We start from the raw sequence: 26287 nt of genomic DNA on the forward strand, positions 1-26287 counted from the left end.
GAGGGGCTGGTAATCCCTGGAGCTTTTATGGCAACTGGGGAGCTGATGTGGAAGTGTGGGGTCACTGTGGAAACAGGTCAGTTACCATGGGGACCCTGAAAGGAAATGCCTGTTTTCCAAAGTGATAGGACAAGGGGAAGCTTAAACCCTGAAGGGTGTTATGGAGACCAGAAGGTCTATGCCTTTCAAGACCCCATCCCCAGGTAAGGGGGAGAGACTGGCCCAGCCACCTAGGCCCTTGGACCACTAGCCTCAGTTGTCCTTGCCCCTGGCAAAGTCCCCATCTTCCTGCTTCGTTCCTTGGCCCGAGGCCCTCCAAGTCTGACCTCCAGTCGTCCTGGTGTAGCCAAAGGCCACCTTCAGCTTGACGTTGCCATCCCCCTCATGCTGAGTGGGGAGACCCCCACACGTGAAGGAGGTCATCCTGGTCAGGCCCCACCCCACCCTATCCCATTTCTGCTTGCCTGTTCCAGGAGATGGGGTGCTCCCTACCACCTAGGCAGCTCTGACTGGGAAGAGTCGCCACTATGGAGCTTCAGTCTTCTCTCCCTACCCTCCTTCTAGCGCTAACCTGGGGTCCATGAAGATCCTCCCATTCCACCTGCCTGGGACAGCCAGCTGGGGAGTGGCCCATGGGACCTTGGCTCTGCCAGTGAACCAAGGTCTGCCACTCATCTGTCACTCATGGAGGTGGGTGGGGAGAAGATGAGTGTTGCCCTGGAATGCCAAGGGCTTGGGAAGGCAGAGCCCGTGAATTTGGGAGTGGAGCTCCCACTCACCTTACCACATGCTGGTGGGTGTGGTTGGAGAGCCTTTACCTGTTAAGCAAAGAGATGCTTTTAAAGAGGCAGCTGAAGCAGAGAGATTAATCGTTTGTTTTGTTTTTTTCATTTTTATTTTATATCAGAATATAGTTGATTTACAATTTGTGTTAGTTTCGGTTGTACAGCAGTGACTTAGTTATACATATATCTATTCTTTTTCAGATTCTTTTCTCATATAGATTATTACAGAGTATTGAGTAGAATTCCCTGTGCTATACAGTAGGTCCTTGTTGATTATCTGTTTGTTTTTTTTGTTTTGTTTTTTTTGCGGTACGCGGGCCTCTCACTGTTTTGGCCTCTCCCGTTGCGGAGCACAGGCTCCGGACACACAGGCTCAGCAGCCATGGCTCACGGGCCCAGCCACTCCGCGGCATGTGAGATCCTCCCAGACCGGGGCACGAACCTGTGTCCCCTGCATCGGCAGGTGGACTCTCAACCACTGCACCACCAGGGAAGCCCTGATTATCTGTTTTATGTATAGTAGCATGTATATGTTAATCCCAATGTCCTAATTTATCCCTCCCCCCCCTACCTTTCCCCTTTGGTAACCATAAGTTTTTTTTCTAAATCTGTGATGGGGTTTCTGTTTTGTAATTAAGTTCATTTGTATCAATTTTTAGATTCCACATATAAGTGATAACATATGATATTTGTTGTTTTCTGACTTAGTATGATCATCTCTAGGTCCATCCATGTTGCTGCAAATGGCATTATTTCATTCTTTTTATGGCTGAGTAACATTCTAATGTGTATATGTAGCACATCTTTATGCATTCATCTGTTGATGGACATTTAGGTTGCTTCCATGTCTTGGCTATTGTAAATAGTGCTGTTCATGATACATGAACATTGGGGTGCACGTATCTTTTCAAAGTATGGTTTTCTCCGGATATATGTCCAGGAATGGGATTGCTGGACCACATGGTAGCTCTATTTTTAGTTTTTTAAGGAACCTCCATACTGTTCTCCATCGTGGGCGTACCAATTTACATTCCCACCAGCAGTGTAGGAGAGTTCCCTTTTGAGAGATTAATATTTAGTAAGCTACCGAGTGTAAAAATCAGGTCTGGACTCCAGAACCCATGCCCTCAACCACATTCAATTTGGCACCCCCGGCCTCTGAAGTACCAGACAGGGCTGCATCTTGGGGAAGGTGCTGGCTCTGATGGGGATACATTTAAGCCGAGGAAACACGGAGAGCAAAACGCATGCAGACTTGTGGCAGTGGGGACAGTGAGTAATATCCAGTGGGGCAGCCAGTGAATATGGCATGTGGGGCTGGAGATGAGGTGGGCACCACCCGTGGCGGGCTTCGGATGTCGGGGGGAGGCTGTGGACGTGCCCTGGGCCTGTGGTAGGGTGGCTGACTGGCTGCTCAGACAGTAGTGGTAACTGATGGGTCCTGGGGGCGCTGGGTACTGCTTAAGGAACTTTGGGGATGGGGAATTTGGGGCAAGATCTGGCCCCTGAGACACAGGGCAAGCCAGGCCTGATGTCAGGCTCGGGGTAAGGCACGCAGGTCTCAGGCAGCACAGTGTCAGGAGCTCAGTGGTCCCTGTCCCTCTGAAAGACAGCCCTACCCACCCATCCATGCCTCAGCCGCCTGCCCTCAGCCCTGCCGCGTTACCTCAGAGTTCTGAGGAAGTGGCAGTTCCACGCTCACCCAGGACCTAACCAACCCGTGGGAGCTCCCCTCCTCCAGCACTGAGTGTCCTCAGGGCTGGTTGGGCATAGACTGGGGTCCCTACAGGGGTGACTCTGAGACCCCCATACCCACAGCTTTCTCCCCTGCTGCAAGGCCCTGGGAGGAGTGTGACTGCTCCTGACCTGCCTTCATGGGAGGGGCAGGGTTGGGACCCCGTCCCAGTCAGGTTGGGGTGGGGACTGGGCTGGCCCACCGATGTTCCTGTTCTGAGCTGGAAAGGGAAGGAGGAGCCAGCGAGGCAGAGCTTTGAGAGGAGTGTGGGGCTCCTGAGCAGCACAGCCACCTCCTGCCGGCTCTGGAGCCTTCGGCATGCAGCAGTGCCTCCATGCTCAAGGCCCCTGCTCTGCCCTGCCTCCCAGCCCCGGTGCCTGCAGGGACTCCCTCACCCCCCAGCACTGCAGCCTCAAGCCATGGGGCCCAGGTCAGAGCCAGGCTGAGGATTCCCCGGGAGAAGAGGTGAGACCCCCAGAATCAAGACCGGCAGTTACCCCTACCCCTGCCTACTACTGTGCTCTAGAGACCCCTCCTGCCCCTCCAGAACCCACAAAGGCTGCTGCCTTGATTGCCTCAGACCTGAACCCAGCCCAGCCTGGACCTGCTGGAAGTTTGCAGGACTGGACACGCTGAGGGTGTGGTTCTAGGGACAGAAAGCAGGGGTGTGCAGAGTTTGAGGGGCCCATCAGGTCTGGGAGGGTCGATCCAGGTGATGGCCATGAGGAGGGTGGGAGTTTCCTGCTTAAGTACCAAAAGCCCAAGTCACAGATGGCAGTGGGGCATGGGGAGATCAGAGGCCTGCACAGGAGAATGTGAATCACAGATGTGGGAGGGCAGAGAGGCTGGAGAAGGAGTCCCTGGTTGGACTAGGGGCCCAGAATGCCTGGCTTACCAATTAAGCCTTTTATCTTTGGGTCAGGGAGGGAGGACATGGTCAAATGTGGGCTTACAGGTGCTCAGCAGAGCTGTAGTGGGCAAGAAGGACACAGGTTTTGGGTGGGAGAGACAGTGGCTTGACTGGGGGTGGTTTGGGGCTAGAAGAAGGGAGGATGGTGTTGGGACAATTTTGAAGGTAGGGAGGGATGTGTGGGGTCATTGAGGCAGGGTCGTGGGTCATGTGGTCAGCTTGGGCTGACTGGCTCTAGCCACCATGAGTGATCCTGGCCTAGAACAGAGGTTGAGCTGCAACTGTGCTAGTGGACGAGGCATCCCCTCTGGGGCCCCCCGTTTTCCCATTTGCAGTGGGAAGGGTTCAGAAGAAATGGTCTAAGAGCCCTGGCCTGCTCTGGTGTTTTCAGGGTTGGGCATGTTGATGTCCTTGCTGGTTTGTGGAGAGGAGAGGTATAGACAGAGGTAGGTGAGCAGGGAGGCTGCCAGCGGCAGAGGGTGGAGAGGTCGCCAAAGGTAACTGACAGGCAAAAAGTCACAGCGGTGTGGGCCTGCACCTTGGTGGCCCCAGCCCCTCTCTGAATTGCCTGGGCCTTGACTCTGTGATAAAATGTACAAGGAAGGTGTCCAACCACAGGGTGGAGGGTTGGTCTGTCTAGGTTTTTTGGGGGCCTGGCCCAGTCTGCTGGGGTCAGGCCCCTTCCCTGGAGCCCATTCAGCCCTGGCCCTGTGGTCTGGGACCCACAAGCGGCAAAAAAAATTAGCCGTCCATGCAAAAGTAGTTGTGGAGGTCCTTGATTTGAGGCCCGTGGCACCTGGGGAGCAGTCTCAGGGTGTCGTCTGTGGTGTGTCCCTTGCCCCTACATGTTCAGTATAGTCCCTGCCCTTCCCCCCCACCCCTGGGAAAGAAAGCTGCTCTCTGGGCCATGCTGGTTAGGGTGGGTCCTCCAGATGGGGCTGGTGTGGAAGGAGGAGCTCAGATCCAGGCCACCACCCACTCCATGCCTTGGGAGGGGCTTAGAGGTTAGAACAGATTAGGGCTAGTCCAGGGCTTGCCAGTGTCCCTGGAGCAAAGAGACCAGCAGGGCCAGATGGGGAGCCTGGATGCAGGAGGAGGGTGGGGCAGCGGTATGGATGAGTCCTTCAGCATCATTGCCTGGGCCTGAGGCCTTAGCCCCAGGTCAGGGAGCTGTGGGTGCCTTGAATGAAGGGCACTGTGGTAGCACGGACCACAACCTGTCCCTGGATAGGCTTGGCCTGACTCCTGTCCTGGAGTTCTCCTGGACCTCACGCCTGTAGAACTAGTTTCTGTCCACAAGCCCCACCCAGGGCAATGTGACCCCTGCCCATCTGTGCTGCAGGCCCCACCCCCGGTGCTAGGCTGGGTCCTTCACAGCTTCTCTTGCTGGGCCCTGGGTGCCCCAGGCCCTCCCACATCCCTGCGGTCTGCCGGGAGGAAGCGGCCCCCTTCCCCCACCGTGACTTTGCGCTTCCTGCCCCGGGGGCCAGGGTGGGAGGGGACGTTTCCCGTTCACACCAAAGTTTCCCTGGCTGGTGGCGGCGCCCAAACTCGGGCTCAGCCCGCTGTCCCTCTTACCCATGGAACCAGCTCTGGGGCCTGGGGTCCAGGTAACCAGCCAGGGTGTGGGCGGAGGTTCCCAAGGTGAGGCAGGGCATTTTGCCTGTACAGGTGGGGGGGTGTGTGTGTGTGTGTGCGTGGGTCTGCCTGGTCGATAGTGCACATGCAGCCTGGGATATACAGTCAAGGAAGGTTTTCTGGAGGTGGTGGCTGCTGAGTTGGGAGAAGGTGGCAGGCGAGAGCCCAGCTCATAGCTTTGGGTTCAGGGAGGCTGGTGAGTGGGAGACCTTTACCCATAGCACCCCTGTGGGCCACAGCCGTGCCCTAGGAACGTATACACTTAAGTCCCTCCCCTGCCTGTGTCAGGCTTGCCTGGGTCCCCAAGGGTTCAGGAAGTGGGAGAGGAGACTGGGAGGCTGAGAAAAGCAGATGGGGGCCCTGAGAGAGTGGTCAATATGTAAGGCAGTCCTCTGATGCTGACCTTCCACTTCCTGTCCTCCTCCCCAACCCATCCCTACCTTTCTCCACACCCACTGCTCTGCCTCCAATCCCTGTGTACCCCCATTCACTTTCTACCTCTGTCCACATCCCCTTGTCCCTCCCCTGTCCACTGTGCCCCTTCTGCCCCCACCACTGTTCCCCTGAACTCCTCTGCCTGCAGAAGGACCTGGGCTATCTGCAGCAGTGGCTGAAGGCCTTTGTGGGTACCTTCGAGAAGAGCATCTCACTATCCTCTCTGGAGCCACGCAGGTGAGGCTGGAGCTACATGGAGGGCGGGAGGCTGAGGGATGCTCGGCGCCTAGTGACCCCGCTCCCTGCAGGCCGGAGGAGGCAGGTGCGGAGGTGCCGCTGCTCCCTCGGGATGCGCTGCACGTGCTGGCCGAGCGGCTGGACGAGGGGGACCTGGAGCAAGCCCTGCTGCTGCTCAAGCTCTTCGTCATCCTCTGCAGGTGGGTCCCTGTTGTCTTCTCCACGGTGAGAGAATGTGCAATTATGGGCCAGGGTGGGGGCTGGCTTGTCACCGGGACCTCTCCCGTCATTCACTTCCCAGGAACCCGGAGAATGTAGAGGCAGGCTGGGGCCAGGTGCTGGTGCCCCGGGTGCTGGCGTTGCTGACCTGCTTGGTGGCCAAGGTGAGGTGGCCTCTACCCTGGGAGTTGGCAGGTGGTAGCCACGGCCCAGCTAACCCCCTTTCACCCTCTCTGCATGTCTACAGCTGAAAGGACCCCCACCACCGGAGAAGGGCCATGGGTCCCAGCTGGAAAACGTAGCCCTGCATGCCCTGCTCCTCTGTGAGGGCCTCTTCGACCCCTACCAGACCTGGCGGCGCCAGCACAGTGGGTGAGAGGCGGCCCGCAGGCGGAGGACCTAGAGGAGGCCGGGGACAGGATGGGGGTGGCCGCACTGGCCAAGGTGCAGAGGTGGGAGGGGCCGGTGTGCAGGCTGCTGAGGGGGAGGATGACGCAGGAGGAGTAGAAGTACTGGCCTCACCTCGGCCCCTGCCCACCCTGTCCCCACCTGCCAGGGAAGTCATCAGCTCCAAGGAGAAGAGCAAGTACAAGTTCCCTCCTGCGGCTTTGCCCTGTGGATTCAGCACCTTCTTCCGAGGTCAGGCCCCACCCCCGGCCCGCCTGGCCCCACCCCCAAACATGAGCCCCCTCCTTTGGTTCCCCATTGCATATGCAGGATAGGACCCACTTGTGGCTGTACTCAGGGCTGGAAGAACCATGGGAATTTGAGTGGGCTTCCAGAGGCAAGTAGGAGTTCAGGGGCAGAGAGGAGAGGAAGGGCATGTCTGCACAAAATGAGTAATTTCTTTTTGCGGGGGAGTCGATTTCCCTTCCCCCTTCTCTTCTGTCTCTTGGGACCCCCCATTGCTTGTACCCCACTCTGATCTGGACCATCTTAAAACTCCCTGGTCCAATCTCTTTGTCCCTGTAGCTCCACCCAGTCTCCTCTCTTCCACAGGACAGTGTCTACATTAGGTGTCTCCCCTTCCTGCTCCCATACTCCCGGGGAAGCTGACCCCCCAGAACATCTCTGGCCACCTATTCTCCCTGGGTACCTTCTGCTCCTGAGTGTCCCCTCTCCTCTCATTGGAAGACACTGGCCAGGATTTCAGATGGGCTCCTGGCAGGATGCTGTCTGGACAGGGGCAGGCCAGGTTTGGGAAGGTGGTGGCCTAGGAAATACCTCAGTGTTTCTGGGATGCACCAGGGAGCTGCGGGCCTGGGTTTGGAACGGGGGCAACAGCTCCAAGTGGGGAGATGCCCCTGGGAAGTCCCTGCCTCTGTTCTCCCACAGCCTGAGTACTCTTCTTAAAACACACTGGATTTTGTTTCCCCTACTGTAAATTCCTCAGTGGGGACCTGACACCCTCAGAATCCAATCGTCTCCACAGCCTTCCTTTCCAGCCCCGCTGGCTCTCTGCTCTCCGCTCTCCAGCCATGGTCCTGTCCTCTCCTTCCTAGAATCCAACTATCCCACCTTTGGTCTTTGCCCATACTGTTTCCTTTTCCTTTCCAGGCCAACTGCATTATCAGGCCTCACCTTGAAAGCCCTGTCCCCTGGGAGGACCCCCACCCCATCCCACTGGTATCAAGGCAGCTCTGCATTCCCCCCTTCAACGCACACACACTCATGTGACCCAGGGCTGGTCCTTTCTGCTCTCTGGGTTTCAGTTCGTGTCCTGGCATCCTGTCCAGCTTTACTGGAGCAGGGCCAGGTGGGCCTCCCAGATATGACGCTGTGAAAGCCCCTAGAAGTCCCCAGTGGGGGTGTAGGGGGATGGTGTGTGGAGCATCTGTATGGTAGGTACGGCAGGGTCCCCAGAGCCGGTCATGGGATGCTCCAGCCATCACAGGGCAGAGGGACCAGGAGACTTGTATCTAAGAAACTAAACCCTGGGTTGCCATGGGGAAGTGCATGGGGGGTGCTCACCCTGGGGTCCTCATTTTGGGGCTTAAGGTTCCAGGGAGCTGGCTAGGCTCTCAGGGCAGGGCCATGCCCCCTACAAGCTCCCCAACGAAGGGCTGTGTCCTCAGACCTCCTAGCATAGAATCATGACATTTTAGACTCCCAGCACAGAACCCGGTCTTCTCCCTCAGATTGGGCCTCCCAGCCCTGTTCCTTGACCCAGCCCCCCACTCCCACCCCAGGGCACCCACCTCTTGTGTGGTCCCCTGGACCCACAGCCCTGCAAGCTTTGTGACATTGTCTTGCTCCCCACCCCCATCAGAGAGCCTGCAGGATGCAGATCACTTGCCGCCTGTGCTCCTGCTGCGTCTCATCCATCTCTTTGGTGCTGTCCTTGCAGGAGGGAAGGTAGGCCTGGAGGAGCCTGGGGGCCCGAGGGTGGCTGTCTCAGAGTCTCTCTGCTGGGTGAGCCCTTTGCCCATTGCCCGTCTCTGCCCACACCTGCAGGAGAACGGGCAGAAGGCTGTGAGTGCTGGCACTGTTCAGGGCCTGCTGGATGTGGTGCGGGGCTGGGGCCACGGGCCAGCCCAGGACCCCCGCCTAGTGCCGCTGGCACTGGAGGCACTGGTGGGTGCGGTACATGTCCTGCACGCCAGCCGCACACCCCCCCGGGGGCCAGAGCTCCGAGCCCTGCTTGAGGGCTACTTCCGTGTCCTTAATGCCGACTGGCCAGCCGGGCCAAGCCTGGACCCCGAAGAGGCCCTCATCGCCCTACGGGTCAGCATGCTCGGTGGGTATAGCCTCTTGGGCTCTTGGGGAGGTGGCACTAGCAGGGGAAGGCCCAAGTTATGATGGAAAGGCTGGCCTGGGCAGTATGGGAAGAAGGTTTAAGGCTGACCAGAGGCGCTGCTGAGACAGGCTTGGGCAGGGCTGACCCTTGACCTCTCCACAGATGCCATCCCCATGATGCTGGCATGTGAGGACCGGCCAGTGCTGCAGGCCACCTTCCTCAGCAACAATTGCTTTGAACACCTTATTCGCCTCATCCAGAACAGCAAGGTGGGTGGGGCCCAGGCTGGGGCTGGGGGCATCACGTGTGGATGCCGAGCTGCTGATGAGCAAACTTGGGCTGGTGGGATGGCTTGCACTTCAGTGGGAGGGCCTGGGGCTCAGGATGGCTCTGGACCCCACATGAAGAGGGTGTTGTAGAAGGACGGGAGCTGCCCTGGCCCCTTGTTTCCCTTTTCCCCAACCCCAAACGTAGGGGCAGGAGGAAGGCTCAGCTGTTTCGGATGCAGTGCCTATCCCTGCCTACTTATCTGCCCCCGGCTCTGTCCCTCTGGGCAGGGTATGGGTGCCTCGGCTCCCCTACCCTTCCCTAGTGCCTGGTAGGGCGCTCGGCCTGGGGCTCAGGGCACATCCTTCCCTATGGGGCGGAGCCCTGGCAACTGCCCCAGGTCCTGCTCTAATCCCACCCTTCCCTCATCTTCTCTCTCCTCTGCCTCCTCTACCTTGTGCCTCCCCCCCCCCCCACCGACAGCTGTACTTGCAGGCCCGGGCGCCCCCTGAGGGGGACAGTGACCTGGCTACCTGGTTACTGACCGAGCCCGATGTCCAGAAGGTACCACCCTGGGGCTGACCAGCTCAGGCACCCACATCCCTGGGCACCCACCCCCCCGGGGCTCCCTCTTTGAGCCTTTCTGCACTATGCAGGGGGAACGATGCCAGTCCTGGTATAGCCTAGTGATGGGGCTGGGTCCCCCATGCTGTCTCACCTACCTTCCAAATCCCAGTCCTAGGAAATGGCACAGTTGTGATCTGTTCCCTGCCTTGTATTAGTCTTGGGAGCTGGGGTTTGGCTATGCCAACCTAGAAGGAACCTTCGATACTCAACCACCCCACCCCCATTGCACAGAAAGGGAAACAAGAGGCCAGATACTCAGGGATTTGGCTGTGGTCACTCACAGAGAAGGAGGTCCCCCACGTGGGGCTACTTCTTTGCTTGGATCCTTGCACCTGCCCTAAGCGGGTCACTGGGAGTTCCCTATCCCCTCATGCCCTCATGACGTGCTCCCTGCCTCACCTTGCATGGGGGCTGTAGGAGGCTGCGGGGTGTCAGGGGCTTTGCATGGGGCATCCTCTCTCTGGTGGCTCAACACCTGGGCCCCCACCTCCAGAGCCCCGCCCTGGCTTTGTCCTCATGAAGCAGCCCTGTGTGTCTATTGCACTTGGCTGTTTTCTGAGAACCTGCATGTCCATTCATCTACAAAGCAGGCAAGGCCAGTGAGACCCCTGCTTTTTCCAGATGAGGAAACTGAGGCCTGGAGGAGGGAAAAGATCGCCGGAGGTCCCTTAGGGAGTCAGGCAGAGCTGGGACCAAGGGCCCCATGGAGCCGAAATACAGCCTGGCACCTGCTGACAAACTCTCCAAGCCCTCCTGACTTCTCAGCCCCTCAGCAGGGCAGGGTGAAGGAGGAGCTGCCTCTGGCTGTTGGGTGCAGCCAGGGCGAGCCTCAGCAGCCCCATCTGGATCTAGGGGAAAGGGGCAGGGTGGGACCTAAAGGTCTCGAAGGTTCTTCTGGTTCTAACGTCCTGTGATTGATTGTCCCTAAATTCCCCAACCCCCTGTCAATCATCGTGGGTGATGGGACACTTGCCAGCCTGCCTGCACATGTGTTTAGCTTGGGTGGCGATGGGCGGAGACCGGGGCCCATAAACCCACCGGACAGTGGAGGGCAGAGGGCTGTGGCCAAAGGGTTCACTGGTGATCTGTCCCAGTATCCCAGTGAGGCCCTTCCCAGCCTTGGTTTCTTCCCTGGCTTCTCTGTCAAAGTGGGCCTTGCCAAGCTGCTTGGCAGCCTGGGCAAGGGTAGAGGGCCTGGTGGCTTCTGTTCTAGCACTGTATGGCCCAGACAGGGCTTCCACACTCCCAGGGCCCCAAGCCAGCTCAGCTACTTGCCTTGGGGCATCTGTTCCTGTCCCTGCACCCCTTTTATTGCAGGGTGCCGCCAGCTGCGACGTCCTGGCACCTGCCTCTCCTGACTGTCCCTCCCCACCCCAAGGTACTGGACCAGGACACAGACGCCATTGCAGTCCACGTAGTCAGAGTGTTGACCTGCATCATGAGCGGCTCCCCCTCCGCCAAGGTGAGGATGCTGCGGTCCTGCTGTAGTAGGGGTGTGGGATGGGAGTTCAGTTGATCAGCTGTCTCTAGAACAGGCCTGGCTGATGGCTGTCAGAGCAAGTGAGCTGGGGAGGTGACCATCCTGCCCTCTGGGGTACGGCTCAGGCCCCTGGGCGAGCGTGGTCATTAGTGAGTCCTGGGAGCTGGCTATCCTGGCTCAGAGCTGGAGGGTGGAAGGATGCTTGTGGCTGACCCCCATCTGCAGCCTTCTGAGGTAGACCTATTCCCCTGCTAGCACTGTGACCCAGAGGCAGAGCCAGGCAAGGGGGCTCTGAAAGCTGATGCCTCCTCCAGGGTTCCTGTAGGGTGTGAGTGCGCCCTGGGGCCCACATACACACTCACTCCTTTCCCACACGTCCCTGCACAGGAGGTGTTTAAGGAGCGCATCGGCTACCCTCACCTGCAAGAGGTTCTGCAGAGTCACGGTCCCCCCACCCATCGACTGTTGCAAGAGCTGCTCAACATGGTGAGGGCAAGGGCTTGGGGGCAGGGTCCCAAGGGCAGCCAGGAGTGAGTCAGGGCTACCACGGAAGGTGAGCTCTCCACCTTAGGGGACCATGTTGACTATGTGTGACCTGGGGCCTGACCCTGTGTGTCAGGGTCACTGGGGTGAGGATTCTGAGCTGCATGGGGCTACCAACAGAAGCTGCTACATGTTAGCAAGCCCCAGGATGATCCTAGGAATAGGCAGTTGGGGTTTAGGCCAACCTAGACTGAAAGCCAAGGGTTGTTGTTGGTAGCAATGGTTGTCTGAGCACCTCTGGCTTTCCTGAGCCTCAGACACAACCTGTGAGCTGGATGGGGTAGCACACGTTGTGTTCCCATGCTGGAGGCAAGTAAACTGAGACAGGAAGTCCCACTGTTGGTAGGGTGGCCTGTTCCATGCCAGTTGCCCGGGAACTATCATTCTCTCCACCCGCAGGCTGTGGAGGGCAACCACAGCACGTGTCCGCCACCACCAATCCGCAATGAGCAGCCGGTGCTGGTGCTAATGCGGTGGCTGCCAGCACTGCCCACAGCTGAGCTGCGGCTCTTCCTAGCACAGCGCCTCTGGTGGCTCTGTGACAGCTGCCCTGCCAGCCGTGCCACGTGTGTCCAGGCCGGTCTGGTGGGCTGTCTGTTGGAGACACTCAGCGAGGGGGCAGCCCTGGGGGCCCGCTGCCAGGAGCAGCTGCTGGCGCTGCTGCAAGCATTGGGCCACGTGTCACTAAGGCCCTTGGAGCTGCGTCGCCTGCTTCGTCCCCCAGCAGGTCTGGACTCAGGGCCGGGTGGAGCTGAGGCCGGGGCTGCCCGACACGCAGGTGCCACCATCCGCGCGCTCTCAGGCATGGCCCGGCGCCAGGGCCCGGCACGAGCCCTGTGCTACTTTGACCTCACGCCCAGCATGGCGGGTATCATGGTACCCCCTGTGCAGCGATGGCCAGGACCTGGCTTCACCTTCCATGCCTGGCTGTGTCTGCACCCCACGGCTGTAACACCTGCTCCGGGCCCCACCCGGCCGCTCCAGCGAAAGCAACTGTACAGGTGGGTGACTGCTAGGGACCAGGGCGCGGTGCCAGGGTGAGCAGGAGAACCAGCGGGCATAACTGGCTTGGCCTGCCCCCAGCTTCTTCACCAGCAGCGGCTCAGGGTTTGAAGCCTTCTTCATGGCGGCTGGGACCCTGGTGGTGGCCGTGTGCACCCGGAAGGAGTACTTGACCATGAGCTTGCCTGAAGTGTCCTTTGCCGACTCTGCCTGGGTGAGCCTCCGTCCTCATGTGGCCCAGGGAGGTGGAGGGGACACCACGTCCCAACCTGTGACCTGATGTTGTGGCTTCTGTTCTAGCACTGTGTGGCCATTGTCCATGTGCCCGGGCGCCGGCCCTTCAGCCAGAACCTGGTGCATGTCTACAAAGACGGCCATCTGGTGAAGACGGCACCCCTTCGCTGCCCCTCCCTTAGTGAGGTGTGCCAGGCAGGGTTTAGGGAGGCTTGGGCAGCTGGGGGCACTTGGACAGGGTGGGACCTGGAGCCCTGTGTTCCCCCTCCCCCACCCCACAGGCCTCAGCCTCTGGGGCCTGTGCAGCCTTGGGGGTCACCGAGGAACTGGATGCAGGTGGAACCCCAGGCTCTGCTGTGACCTGACCACTCCCCCAACCCTGGCCCCACAGCCTTTCTCCTCCTGCTGTATCGGCTCTGCTGGGCACCGCACAACGACCACCACCACGGGCCTACCTGCGCCACCTGTCCCCGCTGCCCTGGCTCACACTCACCCCTCCCTCACCCGCTCCCAGTCAGTCCCGGCCACCACAGGGCTTGGCTGGGGGTCCGGGCTGGTGGCCCCTCTGCAGGAGGGCAGCATCAGCTCCACCCTCGCAGGCACACAGGACACTCGGTGGGGCAGCCCCACATCCCTGGAGGGCGAGCTGGGGGCTGTGGCCATCTTCCATGAAGCCCTGCAGGCGGCAGCCCTGCGGGTCCTGTGCACCCTGGGTATGCAGCGCCGTCCCCGTGCCCTGCCCAGCCCCTACCGCTTTGCCCCAGGACCCAACTGGTTGGGTCTCAACAAGTGCCCAGGCCAGAAACGAGGGGTCTGGCGGGGGGAAGGTGTCCCTGGGAGGGGCGGGGTCTGTCCTCTTATCAGGCAGAGAAGAGGCAGGCTGTGTGTGGGGTTTGGCCAGAAGCCCAGCCAGGTCTGAAGCCCCCCTGCCCACCCCCCAGGGCCCAATGAGAGAGCACCCTTCAAGCCCGAGGGTGAACTGCATGAACTTGGCACCAAGCTGCTCCTCCATTACTCACCTCAGGTACTGCGGAGGTGGGCAGTTGGCTTAATCCCGCTCCCTCCCCCTGCCTCACACCCTCTGTCTCCCACCACCTCCTCCACTGAGCCTTGCTGCCTGCTCACCCCCTGTCCGCAGGCCTGTAAGAACAACATCTGCCTGGACCTGTCCCCTGGTCACGGGCTGGATGGCCGCCTGACAGGCCACAGGGTGGAGACCTGGGACGTGAAGGTGTGTGCTCACGTGAGCAGTGTGTGCAGGAAGCATGAGCATGGGCACATGTGTACAGGGCGGGCTGGGGAGTGGCACTGTGCCCTGGGAGGTCTTGAGGAGACCCAGATTTCCAGGCTGGAGGGTCTGCTGGGATGGAGTGGAGCAGGAAATGGCTGGGTGCTGCCCTCTCATGGGTGCCCCCACCCGCAGGATGTGGTGAATTGCGTGGGAGGCATGGGTGCCCTGCTGCCCCTGCTGGAACGAGTGGCTACACAGCCCCAAGAAGCCGAGGCAGGTCCAGCAGAAACACATGACCTTGTGGGGCCCGAACTGACCTCTGGCCACAACACCACCCAGGGACTGCTTCTCCCACTGGGCAGGTCCTCAGGTAAGTGTCCCTGCTGCCTGAACTTGGGGGAGGAGATCTTGGCATGGTTGGGGGACTGGACTGCTTGAGGTCTCTGTGGCCACTGGCAGGCCTTTGAGGTACATCTGTTCCCTTCCTGGTGGCGGTAGAGGAGCGAATGGAGAGGAATGCAGTGGCTGCCTTTCTGCTGATGCTGCGGAACTTCCTACAGGGCCATGCTGTGAACCAGGAGAGCCTGGTGCAGTGCCAGGGGCCTGCCATCATTGGGGCCCTCCTGCGCAAGGTGGGGCCTGCTGGGGCAGGCGGGGAGGGGACTGCCCTGTCTGACTAAGGGGACTGATTGGAGGGACCAAGAAGGGGAGCCTGATGGCATCAGTCAGGGAGGGCCTCCTGGGAGAGGTGGCATTTGAGCAGGGCCTTGAAAGGCTGGGCAGGGTTTGGCTAAGAGGGTCTGGGGGGAGTAGCAGAACCGCAGGGCACCTGCACAGCAGTCTGGGAGCTTGCACTTCAGAGACAGCAGGGAGCCACTGAAGCGTTTTGAGCAGGCAGAATGCTTGTGTCCATCTGCCTGTGCAGGGCAGGGTGGAAATTGGGAGGCCTGAGAGTGGGCGGGCAGGGCCTGATATCTCACCCCAGCTCCTCTGTCCTCCCCCAGGTCCCCAGCTGGGCCATGGACATGAATGTGCTCATGTCTGCCCAGCTTCTGATGGAGCAGGTGGCAGCCGAGGGCGGTGGGCCCCTCCTGTACCTGCTCTACCAGCATTTGCTCTTCAACTTTCACCTCTGGACCCTTAGTGACTTTGCTGTGCGCCTGGGTAGGTGTGGGGACTTGGGGATGTTGGTGGAGGTTCTGAGAAGCTATAACCCTGTGGGTGATCTGAGGGGACATATCTGCCCTGAGGTGTCTGAGGGGACCATGACCCTCTCCTGGTGGGGGGTGGAGGTGGGCAGGGAGGTCTGGCAGGGGCATGGCCCCTGTCTTGGAGGATGGAAGGGACCCGGCTCAGTCAGGTAGCCTGAGCCCTCTGCCGATTCCCACTTAGGCCACATCCAGTACGTGTCTAGCATAGTCCGTGAGCATAGACAAAAGCTGCGGAAGAAGTATGGGGTCCAGTTCATCCTCGATGCTCTGCGCGCTCACTACAGGTGAGGCTGGTGGGGGCAGATGGGGTGGGGTGCTGACACTGCAGCTTCTGGCCTTGGGGGCAGGTCTGTTCAGTCCCCCAGCTCACCTGCCCACTTGCCCTGTTCTCCCCTCCATGCCCCTGTGTTCTCCTGGCCCTGGGTGCATGTTTCTGCTGGGACCTGCCCAGCCTACAGCGGGAGCACCCCCTAGCGGCTGATGACCTGCGCACAGTGCAGACTTCACTCCTGGGCCTGGCGCGGGAGTTTCTGGTCCGGAGCTCTTCCGCTGATGACCTGCAGGTGGTGCTGAACTTTCTGGCGGCTGCGGGTGATGATGGCCAGGTAAGCTGGAGGTTGGCGAGGGTGAGACTAGGGGGAGGGGTGGAGTGTGGACCACGTTCAGGGTTGGGGGTGGCCGGCTCAGTGTGAGACTTTGTATCCCCAGGTGCTGGGTGCGCTGGACCTGCTGCTGGCACTGCTGCAGGGCTCGCCAGCACAGGAGTCTTTGGCTGTCTTCCTGCTGGAGCCAGGGAACCTTGAGGTGCTGCTGGCACTGCTGGTGCGGCCAAGGCCCATGCCCTTGCTGCCCGACCGAGTCTGCAAGGTACACTCAGCTCACTCCTGACCCTGGCATCCTAATTCACGGGGGCCCCCGCCTGAGTCCAGAGAGGTGCAGAAGGCCTTAGGCTGGTGGGTGAAGCTGCCTTTGCCGACCTCTCTTGGAGCCACACGCCTGCGTGGTGACTCACCCTCCTCCAGTAACTCTTTCCCCATGATGACGACCCCTACACAGATCCTGCGCAGACTGCAGCAGAATGAGCGCTTACCTGAGCGCAGCCGCCAGCGGCTCCGGCTGCGAGAGTGTGGCCTCCAGGGTCTCGTTGCCTGCCTGCCGGAGGGGGCTGTTTCCCCCCAGCTCTGCCAGGGCCTCTTCAAGCTGTTCCTGGGGGCAGGTACAACCTGTTTGGGGCCAAGAGGCAGGCCAAGTAGAGGGGTGATGTGGATCCAGGAACCAGGGCAGGTGGGAATAGGGAAGGTGTTGGGACCAAGGGACCAAGGCTGAGCCAGCAGAGGAGCACAGTCCCTCTCTGGGGTCAGTCCCTCAGGCCTTTTCTGGCCGTTTTCCCAGATTGCCTGAACCTCTCAGATCTATTGGCTGTGGTGCAGCTGTCCCTGCAGGCTGACCTCAGCATCCGCCTAGACATCTGTCGTCAGGTGAGTGGGAAGTGAAAGCTTTGTTGGGGGTTGGGGGGCGGCTTCTACCCTGCGGCCTTTGCCTGTGACGAGGGGTCTCTGGAGGCCTCCCATGCAAAGGCCCCAGGAGGAGGGGCTGGGGCAGGCTGTCGGATGAGTCCCTCACTTGCTGTGCCCTGGCCCGGCAGCTCTTCCACCTCATCTACGGACAGCCAGACGTAGTGCGGCTGCTGGCCCGACAGGCCGGCTGGCAGGATGTGCTGACCCGGCTGTTTGTCCTGGAAGCCGTCACAGCTGGCAGTCCCCTGCCCTTTACCCCCGAGCCACCCACCTCCCCGGAGCCAGCCTTACACAAGCCACCCACTGAGTCACCTGAGCCTTCGGACGTCTTCCTGCCCGCGGAGGTCCCCTGCCCTGACCCTGACGCCTTTTACCAGGCTCTTTCCCCATTCTCCACACCCTTTGAGCTGGGCCCGGAACGGGCCAGTGTGAGTTCAGGCAATACTGCTGGCGGTGGCAGTGGCAGTGGGACTCTCACTCCAGCCAGCCAGCCTGGCACCCCTTCCCCGCTGGATGGACCCCGGTCCTTCCCTATTGCCCAGGGCCGCCACAGCTCCAGTCTCTCCAATGTGCTGGAGGATGGCAGCCTGCCAGAGCCCACCATCAGTGGGGATGACACCTCTAATACAAGCAACCCTCAGGTGAGGCGGGCCCACCCTCTACCACCGTACGGCACCAAGGGAGGGCACCTCTGGGACACGGGGCAGGCAGCGTAGCTTTTCCACAGGTGTTGCCCTATTTGACATCAGGGCTACAACTGCTCTTCGGGTCTGGCGCTGCTGCCTCGTAGCTTTTATCTGCAGTGTGTTCCCTGGGGGGTGGGGAGTATTCTGGAACAGGGCAAGTCATGCTGAGACAGAGTTGGGGGCACTAACCAGGCTTCAGAAGGCCCTAGAGAGCCTGTGAGGCAGGGACTTCACGGGGCCCGTGGGCAGTATTGCTCTAAGGGTCCTGCCTGTGCTTCTGGATCCGGGGATGGGCGTCTGCTTATTCCATGGCATGCTTCCAGAGAATTCTAGGACAGTCCTTGAGGCCTGTGAGGACTGTGAGGTAACCGTGTGAACTACCTCATCTCCTCTTAGGAGTCCTGGAATCCCAGGATCCTCCCTGGAACTCGGGCAGTGGCTGAGGCCCACACCATCTGTTTAGGCCTTTAGCACCAGACTGGCTCGGCTGTTGGCCAGAGGCTCGGCTTCCTGCTGTCCCTACTAGTGGGTGGGTGGACGTGCTGAACAGGGATGGTAGTGGGGCAGTGATTGCCTCCCTCCCCAGCCTGCACCCCACACACCCCCTGTGTCCGCAGCAAACCTGTGAGGAGGAGCTTTGTAACCTGCTCACCAACGTGCTGTTCTCGGTGACTTGGCGGGGAGTGGATGGCAGTGACGAGGCTGCCTGGCGGGAGCGCGGCCAGGTCTTCTCCGTGCTCACCCAGCTGGGGGCCTCGGCCACGCTTGTGTGCCCACCAGACTGCATCAAGCGCAGGTGAGGGGGTGACTCAGGAGGGGGAAGAGCCTCGGGGAAACCTGGGGCCAAGAAGGCGGTCAGGTAGACACCTGAGTCCCTCGCCCCTCTCCAGCCTCCTGGAGATGATGCTGGAGTCAGCCCTGACCGACATCAAAGAGGCCCCCCTTGGGGTCCTAGCCAGCCTCACCCAGCAGGCGCTCTGGCTGCTGCGCCTGCTGCAGGACTTCCTGTGTGCCGAGGGCCACGGTAACCAGGAGCTGTGGAGTGAGAAGGTATGATAGCTCAGAGGGGCACGTGCTCAGTGTTCTCGTGCACCTGAGGGCATCTGGTCTGGGAGGTGGATGAGTACACGTGTGCCGTCATGGGTTCATCAGCTCCGGTATCTGTGAGCGTAGGTTTATCTGTATGTACAAACCCTCCCTGGCCTCCAGCCCAAACCTCACCTTGCTCTTGCCCCATGGGGTGTTGGCCTCCTCTGGTGATGGCCGCCTGGAATATATGGTGTGTGGCAGCTCTTTGAAGGTGTGTGCAGCCTGCTTGATCGCCTGGGGGCCTGGCTGCACCTGGCCAATGGCACAGCAGATCTCCGAGAGATGGCACAGATTGGCCTGCGCCTCGTGCTTGGCTACATTCTGCTGGAGGACCCACAGGTGAGCACAGGGTGGGTGTGAGGGGAGGGTGTGTGGTGGGTATAGGGAACTCCGGGAGTAGCTGGTGACACCTCCACCCCTTCGGTCCACAGCTGCACGCCCAGGCCTATGTAAAGCTGCACGCACTGCTGCAGACTGCAGTGCCCATGCGCCGGGAGGAGGCTTGTTATGTGCTCTCCAAGCTGGAGGCGGCGCTGGCACGGGCGCTGAACACCCCAGCCTCAGAGACCCCCACCGGGGACGGGGAGCCCCCAGCTGCAGCCGCTGCTGCAGAGCGCTGCTCATGGCTGGTACCGCTGGTGCGCACACTGCTGAACCGTGCCTACGGGCCCCTGGGGCTGCAGTGGGGGCTGCCTTCCCTGCCTCCCACCAACGGCAGCCCCACCTTCTTCGAGGACTTCCAGGCCTTTTGTGCCACCCCCGAATGGCGTCACTTCATCGACAAGCAGGTGCCTGGAGCTGGGGGCACGGGCAGAGAAGTGCGAGCTGGGGACCCACATCGAGCACCGGTCTCCTGTCCCTGTCCCATCCTCCAGGTGCAGCCCACCATGTCGCAGTTCGAAATGGACACCTACGCTAAGAGCCACGACCTCATGTCAGGCTTCTGGAATGCCTGCTACGACATGCTCATGAGCAGTGGGCAGCGGCGCCAGCGGGAGCGGGCACGCGGTCGTCGGGCCTTCCAGGTGTGCGACCCGAGGCGGGGGGGCGGGGAGCTGCTCCACACGTGGGCCCAGAGGACGGCTGATGGGACGGAGTGGAGAAACAGGGACAGCACATGAAGCAGCCAGCGGGACTCACCCGTTCCTCCACCCTACCCACCCCCCCCCACTCCTCAGGAGCTGGTGCTGGAACCTGCACAGCGGCGGGCACGCTTGGAGGGGCTGCGGTACACAGCGGCCCTGAAGCAGCAGGCAGCGCAGCACTCGACCGCCCTGCTGCACTGGGGGGCGCTGTGGCGTCAGCTCTCTAGCCCCTGTGGGGCCTGGGCCCTGAGGTGGGCGGGGTTCTGGGTGGAGTCCGGGTGGGGTGGGACTTGGGAGGGAGGAGCCGGGAGGGTGCCTTTGGGGAGGAACCTGGGAGGAACCCAGAGGTCTATAGCCTTCTGCCCGTGACCATCACTGGGGACGTATCTGTAGGGACCCGCCCACCCCCCGCTGGAAGCTCTCCAGTGCCGAGACATACTCGCGCATGCGTCTGAAGCTGGTGCCCAACCATCACTTCAACCCTCACCTGGAAGCCAGTGCCCTACGCGACAACCTGGGTGAGAGGGTGTGCTGAGCTGGGTCCACCCAACCTCGTACGCCCTGTCTTGTCTCTGGCTGAGCACCCTTGGGCCCATTGCAGGTGAGGCCCCCCTGACACCCGCAGAGGAGGCCTCCCTGCCTCTAGCAGTGACCAAAGAGGCCAAAGTCAGCAGCCTACCCGAGGAGCTGCAGGAAGACCAGCTGGGTGAGGATGAGCTGGCTGCGCTGGAGACCGCGTGAGTGGGGCTGGGAAAGAGCTGATTGATGGGGGCAACGGGTCTGCTCCAGTGTGTGCTGGCCGGTGGTGGAATTGACTCCGGAGTCTGTTTCCCCTCCCGCTGAAAGGGATGGTCCAAAATCAGGTGGGAGTATTGAGCACAGCTATAACAGAATGGATAGTTGCTCTTTCATGGCTCGGCACCCCAGAGCAGGACTGAGAAACACAGACCAGACTAGGATGGGGGCCCTGGGAGCAGGCAGGGGCTGAGTGAGGGAAGCCGGGGATGGGGGTTGGTGTCCTGGCAAGACATTCAGAGGCCCAGGTTTCGGGGCGGGGACTGTGGTCAGTCTGGACCCTGGGCAGCTCCTCCTCCTCTGGGAGTCATGAGCTGTGCATCTCATGACTTGGTGGTGCTCTGAGAGCGTGGTCCTTGGGCTTGTCAGAAAGGGGACCCCAGAGTCTGGAGCCTAAAGTGGGTGCCGGCCCCCAGGTTGGAGGCCGCAGAGCTGGACGAGCAGCATGAGAAGCTGGTGCTGTCAGCTGAGTGCCAGCTGGTCACAGTGGTGGCTGTGGTCCCAGGGCTGCTGGAGGTCACTACCCAGCACGTGTATTTCTACGACGGCAGCGCTGAGCGTGTGGAAACCGAGGAGGGTGTGTTCTGATGGAACGGGACGGAGGGACGGCAGGGATGGCTGGGGTACAGTGGGGCCGGGGCGAGTGACTTCTGCACTCGCTGTCCGTCCCCACAGGCATCGGCCATGACTTCCGGCGCCCACTGGCCCAGCTCCGCGAGGTCCACCTGCGGCGTTTCAACCTGCGCCGTTCGGCGCTTGAGCTCTTCTTCATTGATCAGGCCAACTACTTCCTCAACTTCCCCTGCAAGATGGGTGGGGCCACGGCCTCATCTCCGTGCCAGGCCCCCAGGCCCCAACCCTGCCCCATCCCACCCCACACCCAGGTGCGGAACCAGGTGTACTCGTGGCTCCTGCGCCTGCGACCCCCCACCCAAGGCTACCTGAGCAGCCGCTCCCCCCAGGAGATGCTGCGCGCCTCAGGCCTTACCCAGGTGAGAGCCCTGGAGTGTGAGGATCGGGTGAGGTCAGGGCCTGGCGGTTGGGAAGAGGGCTGGCAGCCCAGCTGGCTCACCTCTTGCCCCTGCCCCCCAGAAATGGGTACAGCGTGAGATCTCCAACTTCGAGTACCTGATGCAACTCAACACCATTGCGGGGCGGACCTACAATGACTTGTCTCAGTACCCTGTGGTGAGGGCCTGCTCCCCACCTCCCCCACTCCTCTGGTCTGCCAGCCCTGGTTCACCCAAGTGTGGGTACTGATGCTTGGTCAGGACCGAGCCCTGAGCTTGGTCCTGGGCGGGTGCTGTCTGAGGCCTGGCCTCTGTTCTCCCCGAAGGGAGTCCTGTCCCAGACAGTCCCTCCTGCTCCCCTGCAGCCCCTCCACGTGGTGCATCCCCACCTGTGGGCTCCGCCCGTCTTCTTGAGGGTGAGGGTGAGGGCAGGGCAGGTAGGCCATCAGGACCCTCATGCAGCTCCTGCCCGGGTGGGCGGCCAGTTCCCCTGGGTCCTACAGGACTATGTGTCCCCAACGTTGGACCTCAGCAACCCAGTCGTCTTCCGGGACCTGTCCAAGCCCATCGGTGTGGTGAATCCCAAGCATGCCCAGCTTGTGAGAGAGAAGTGAGTGCCTGAGTGAGGCTGGGCTCGGGGGTTGGGATGGACAAGAGGAGGGCTTCTGCTGACTCCCCCCAACTGTTGCTCTAGGTACGAGAGCTTCGAGGACCCAGCGGGCACCATTGACAGATTCCACTATGGCACCCACTATTCCAACGCAGCAGGTGTGATGCACTACCTCATCCGCGTGGAACCCTTCACCTCCCTGCACGTCCAGCTGCAGAGTGGCCGGTGCGGAGGGGCAGGCAGATGGTGCAGGGCAGGGCAGGGTGGATGAAGGGAAGAGGCAGGTCTTCCAGGCACCCTGGACCCTCTGGCTCTCGGCTTTCCTGCGGCCACACCTTCTCCCCCACTGTCTCCCTTCTCTCCACCTCACTTTGGCCCGTGCCCCTCCCTAGCTTTGACTGCTCTGACCGGCAGTTCCACTCGGTGGCAGCAGCCTGGCAGGCCCGCCTGGAGAGCCCAGCCGATGTGAAGGAGCTCATCCCAGAGTTCTTCTACTTCCCTGATTTCCTGGAGAACCAGAATGGTAGGAGCTGGCGTCGGGGCAGGAGGTGTGGGGATGGAGAGCTCGGGTTGGGGGTGGTGGCCAGGGAGCAGGTGAAGGTGGCGTAGAGAGACAGCTGACCCAGTCTTCTGTGCCAGGCTTTGACCTGGGCTGCCTGCAGCTGACCAACGAGAAGGTAGGCGACGTGGTGCTGCCCCCGTGGGCCAGCTCTCCTGAGGACTTCATCCAGCAGCACCGCCGGGCTCTGGTGAGATGAGCACACGCAGACAGGCGGGCAGCCGGGGTTGGTGGGGGAGTCAGCCGTTCCTGGACTGACTGCCTCCTCCCCGCCCCCAGGAGTCAGAATATGTGTCCGCCCACCTCCACGAGTGGATCGACCTCATCTTTGGCTACAAGCAGCGGGGGCCAGCTGCAGAGGAGGCCCTCAACGTCTTCTATTACTGCACCTATGAGGGTGAGCAGTGTCCTTGACTCAAGTGGGAGCCGGGGCACAGAGGAGGGGTGAATGCGGTGGGCACAGAGGGAGTCCTGACTGCCCTGCCCTTCCTGTCTGATGCTCAGGGGCCGTGGACCTGGACCAAGTGGCAGATGAGCGGGAACGGAAGGCTCTGGAGGGCATTATCAGCAACTTCGGGCAGACACCCTGTCAGCTGCTGAAGGTAAGGCCAGCTTGGAAGACAGTGGTCAGGGATGCCCTGGCCACGGTGCTGATCGGCCACTTGCCCACAGGAGCCACATCCAGCTCGGCTTTCAGCTGAGGAAGCAGCCCAACGCCTTGCACGTCTGGATACTAACTCACCTAGCATGTTCCAGCACCTGGACCAGCTCAAGGCCTTCTTTGCAGAGGTGAGAGGAGGCAGGGTCTCGACTTCTTACTTTGTGAAATTCGTTGAATCCCACTGTCCTTACCAGCCTCTTGGGGCAGATGGAAAACCTAAATCAAGGTGACTGATGCTAAGACATCTTAGAAAAAGAGGTAAACATCAGAGGAGATGGGAGTGCGGGTGGGATGCCTTCTTCGTGAGGAAGAGTCAGGACAAGGTGTTGACTCACCTGACCATCCTTAGGGTGACCAGAAGGAGGGAGTCCGGCCTTAGATACTCTACCTCACCTTCCTGTCTGCATCCCAGAATGCCCCCAAGTCTGACGTGTTTAGGCTCTTCTCTCCTCCTGCTAGCAGGCTCAGAGCCGTGGAGTAATGGGTTGGGATGACCACAGCTGAAACCAAGCTTGACACCCTGGAAGGATCTTCCTTGTCCATCTGGTTTCTCACTCACTTTCTGAGACGCCCTGAAGGCACACTGGTCTCTGATGCCTATTCCTCTGAGAGACCTCTGTCTGTATGATGCCTAGCCTGTGACCCCTGGGGGCTGAGGGCCAGGGACTGAGTTGTGTTCCAGGGAGCCGGTAGTGTAGTGAGAGCCCTAGCTGGCTGCTCAGGCACAGCTAGCCTTGCTCCGCTCCCTGCAGGTCATCAGTGATGGCGTGCCCCTAGTGCTGGCCCTGGTTCCCCACCGGCAGCCCCATTCCTTCATTACCCAGGGCTCCGCAGACCTTTTGGTAAGTGCACTGGGCCGGGCCCCATCTCAGCTCCAACCCCTTTCTGGCTCTGCCCCAAACCCACGTCTGTCCCCTCTTGCCCGCAGGTGACTGTGAGTGCCAATGGGCTACTGGGCACCCACAGCTGGTTGCCCTATGACCGTAATATAAGCAATTACTTCAGCTTCAGCAAAGACCCCACCGTGGGCAACCCCAAGTAAGACAGAGGGCTGTGGGCAGGGGTGGGCTCTAAATACCCTGCACCCCAAGTCATCTCCCCACCCAAACAGAATGCAGGCCAGCTGCAGGCTCTGGCCAAGATTTCTGAGGGCCTGGGTTCTCCTTTGTGGCCTGACCTCACCTGTGGTCCTCCTCACTGGGTCAGGATGCAGCGACTGCTGAGTGGCCCTTGGGTGCCAGGTGGTGGTGTGAGTGGGCAGGCCCTGGCAGCAGCCCCAGACGGAAAGCTGGTGTTCAGTGGCGGCCATTGGGATGGCAGCCTGCGGGTGACGTCACTACCCCGGGGCAAGCTGTTGAAGCAGCTCAGCTGCCACCTCGGTATGTGCAGTCTTGGACTTGGGGTGTGCAGGTGGGAGTAGGGTTCCAAGGCTGGCCAGGGAGGGGGTAACCACTTTGTTCTGCTGGTACCCTCCCCTCCCCTCTCCATTCAGATGTAGTAACCTGCCTTTCACTGGACACCTGTGGCATCTACCTCATCTCAGGCTCCCGGGACACCACATGCATGGTGTGGCGGCTCCTGCAGCAGGTATGCTGGGTGGCAGCCCTCCGGGGCCCCCATAGTCCAGATCTGCAGTCCGTCTGCCCCTCAGTGGGCCTCTCCAGTCCTACCCTGTTCTCTTCTCCTTCCCTCTGCTACCATGAGCAAGTCTGGGGCTCCACAGCCCTCCAGCTCTCCAGCTTTGGACAAGACCTTCAGTTTTCTGAGCTTTAGCCTTCTCACTCACTCAGGGGCCAAGGTAGTGGGAGGCCCCAGTCCTGAGCCAGCTCTGGTGTTCCCCACAGGGTGGTCTCTCGGTGGGGCTGGCATCAAAGCCTGTGCAGGTCCTATACGGGCATGAGGCTGCAGTGAGCTGTGTGGCCATCAGCACTGAACTTGACATGGCGGTGTCTGGATCCGAGGTGTGTGTATGCCTGTGTCCAGGGGAGGCTGTTTGCTGGGCACTGCCCCTGGAGCTCACACACCCCTGCCTAGCACCCTAAGCTGCCTTCCTGCAGGATGGAACTGTGATCATCCACACTGTACGCCGTGGCCAGTTTGTGGCCGCACTAAGGCACCCAGAAGCCACGTTGCCTGGACCTGTGTCCCACCTGGCGCTGGGGTCTGAGGGCCAGATCCTGGTGCAGAGCTCAGCGCGGGAGCGGCCGGGGGCCCAGGTACGGGAAAGGGGCGCCCAGCCAAGATAGGGGTGGTTGGGATTCTGTCCTTGCTGACACCTCCTGCTTCCTCCAGGTCACCTACTCCTTGCACCTGTACTCGGTGAACGGGAGGTTGCGGGCTTCACTGCCCTTGGTAGAGCGGCCCACAGCCCTCGCGGTGACGGAGGACTTTGTTCTGCTGGGCACAGCCCAGTGTGCCCTGCACATCCTCCATTTGAACAAGTGAGCCCCACTGTTTATGGGTTTGTGATACTTCAGGGTGGTGGTCATTGGCAGAGGACACTAGGAGGTGCCCCCGTGGACCCACATCCCCTTTACATGTCTGTGGACACATTCTTCAAGGCCTGTCACCTGTCCTCCCATCCCCCAGTGGGGAGCTCTTGCCCTGGGCCTCCCTTAGCCACACACTTGTGGGAGGTCCCTTTCTGTGTCAGGATTTTAATCGAGTCATCCTTCAAATGAGGACTGGGAGGTAGATGGGACAATGGAGAGACATCTATCTGCTGGATCAAAGCTTCCTTGTAGTTGCGAGTTCGTATATATATATCCCCCCTCCCTCCCTCCAGACTGCTGCCGGCCGCGCCTCCCCTGCCCATGAAGGTGCCCATCCGCAGTGTGGCTGTGACCAAGGAGCGCAGCCACGTGCTCGTGGGCTTGGAAGACGGCAAGCTTATCGTGGTGGGCGCAGGGCAGCCCTCTGAGGTGAGGATGAGGGCCGGGAGGGCCTCGAACGGGATGGGGAAGCGACGGTCCTGGCTGACCCCA

The 26287-nt window shown here is 60.7% G+C and overlaps 1 protein-coding gene across 9 annotated transcripts in view; it reads left to right on the plus strand.

Annotated features, from left to right (window-relative positions):
* Window positions 1–26287, plus strand: part of NBEAL2 (neurobeachin like 2) — a 31882-nt gene that overhangs the window by 3982 nt on the left and 1613 nt on the right. For 6 of the 9 annotated variants that reach the window (XM_067754150.1, XM_067754152.1, XM_067754151.1 and 3 more), the window contains exons 2-52: window positions 5652–5740; window positions 5812–5940; window positions 6042–6123; window positions 6207–6331; window positions 6516–6598; window positions 8229–8314; window positions 8414–8696; window positions 8859–8965; window positions 9447–9527; window positions 10969–11052; window positions 11458–11556; window positions 12013–12614; window positions 12697–12829; window positions 12916–13035; window positions 13241–13562; window positions 13791–13873; window positions 13988–14080; window positions 14273–14450; window positions 14579–14712; window positions 15085–15244; window positions 15473–15575; window positions 15743–15896; window positions 16000–16158; window positions 16348–16507; window positions 16684–16769; window positions 16937–17449; window positions 18112–18290; window positions 18385–18544; window positions 18785–18922; window positions 19015–19608; window positions 19762–19919; window positions 20062–20186; window positions 20270–20405; window positions 20880–21040; window positions 21139–21455; window positions 21556–21651; window positions 21959–22083; window positions 22168–22308; window positions 22476–22606; window positions 22723–22832; window positions 22922–23039; window positions 23147–23244; window positions 23315–23431; window positions 24056–24145; window positions 24232–24341; window positions 24510–24682; window positions 24796–24890; window positions 25148–25264; window positions 25361–25519; window positions 25596–25744; window positions 26089–26224. In XM_067754150.1, the coding sequence (XP_067610251.1) occupies window positions 5652–5740; window positions 5812–5940; window positions 6042–6123; window positions 6207–6331; window positions 6516–6598; window positions 8229–8314; window positions 8414–8696; window positions 8859–8965; window positions 9447–9527; window positions 10969–11052; window positions 11458–11556; window positions 12013–12614; window positions 12697–12829; window positions 12916–13035; window positions 13241–13562; window positions 13791–13873; window positions 13988–14080; window positions 14273–14450; window positions 14579–14712; window positions 15085–15244; window positions 15473–15575; window positions 15743–15896; window positions 16000–16158; window positions 16348–16507; window positions 16684–16769; window positions 16937–17449; window positions 18112–18290; window positions 18385–18544; window positions 18785–18922; window positions 19015–19608; window positions 19762–19919; window positions 20062–20186; window positions 20270–20405; window positions 20880–21040; window positions 21139–21455; window positions 21556–21651; window positions 21959–22083; window positions 22168–22308; window positions 22476–22606; window positions 22723–22832; window positions 22922–23039; window positions 23147–23244; window positions 23315–23431; window positions 24056–24145; window positions 24232–24341; window positions 24510–24682; window positions 24796–24890; window positions 25148–25264; window positions 25361–25519; window positions 25596–25744; window positions 26089–26224 (8181 nt within the window). Of the gene's footprint in view, window positions 1–5651; window positions 5741–5811; window positions 5941–6041; window positions 6124–6206; window positions 6332–6515; window positions 6599–8228; window positions 8315–8413; window positions 8697–8858; window positions 8966–9446; window positions 9528–10968; window positions 11053–11457; window positions 11557–12012; window positions 12615–12696; window positions 12830–12915; window positions 13036–13240; window positions 13563–13790; window positions 13874–13987; window positions 14081–14272; window positions 14451–14578; window positions 14713–15084; window positions 15245–15472; window positions 15576–15742; window positions 15897–15999; window positions 16159–16347; window positions 16508–16683; window positions 16770–16936; window positions 17450–18111; window positions 18291–18384; window positions 18545–18784; window positions 18923–19014; window positions 19609–19761; window positions 19920–20061; window positions 20187–20269; window positions 20406–20879; window positions 21041–21138; window positions 21456–21555; window positions 21652–21958; window positions 22084–22167; window positions 22309–22475; window positions 22607–22722; window positions 22833–22921; window positions 23040–23146; window positions 23245–23314; window positions 23432–24055; window positions 24146–24231; window positions 24342–24509; window positions 24683–24795; window positions 24891–25147; window positions 25265–25360; window positions 25520–25595; window positions 25745–26088; window positions 26225–26287 lie in introns of those variants that run through there. The other 3 variants (XM_067754155.1, XM_067754156.1, XR_010946998.1) reach the window with 3 other exon arrangements.

The sequence above is a fragment of the Pseudorca crassidens genome, chromosome 10 (genome assembly GCF_039906515.1).
Source record: "Pseudorca crassidens isolate mPseCra1 chromosome 10, mPseCra1.hap1, whole genome shotgun sequence".
Lineage (NCBI taxonomy): Eukaryota > Metazoa > Chordata > Mammalia > Artiodactyla > Delphinidae > Pseudorca > Pseudorca crassidens.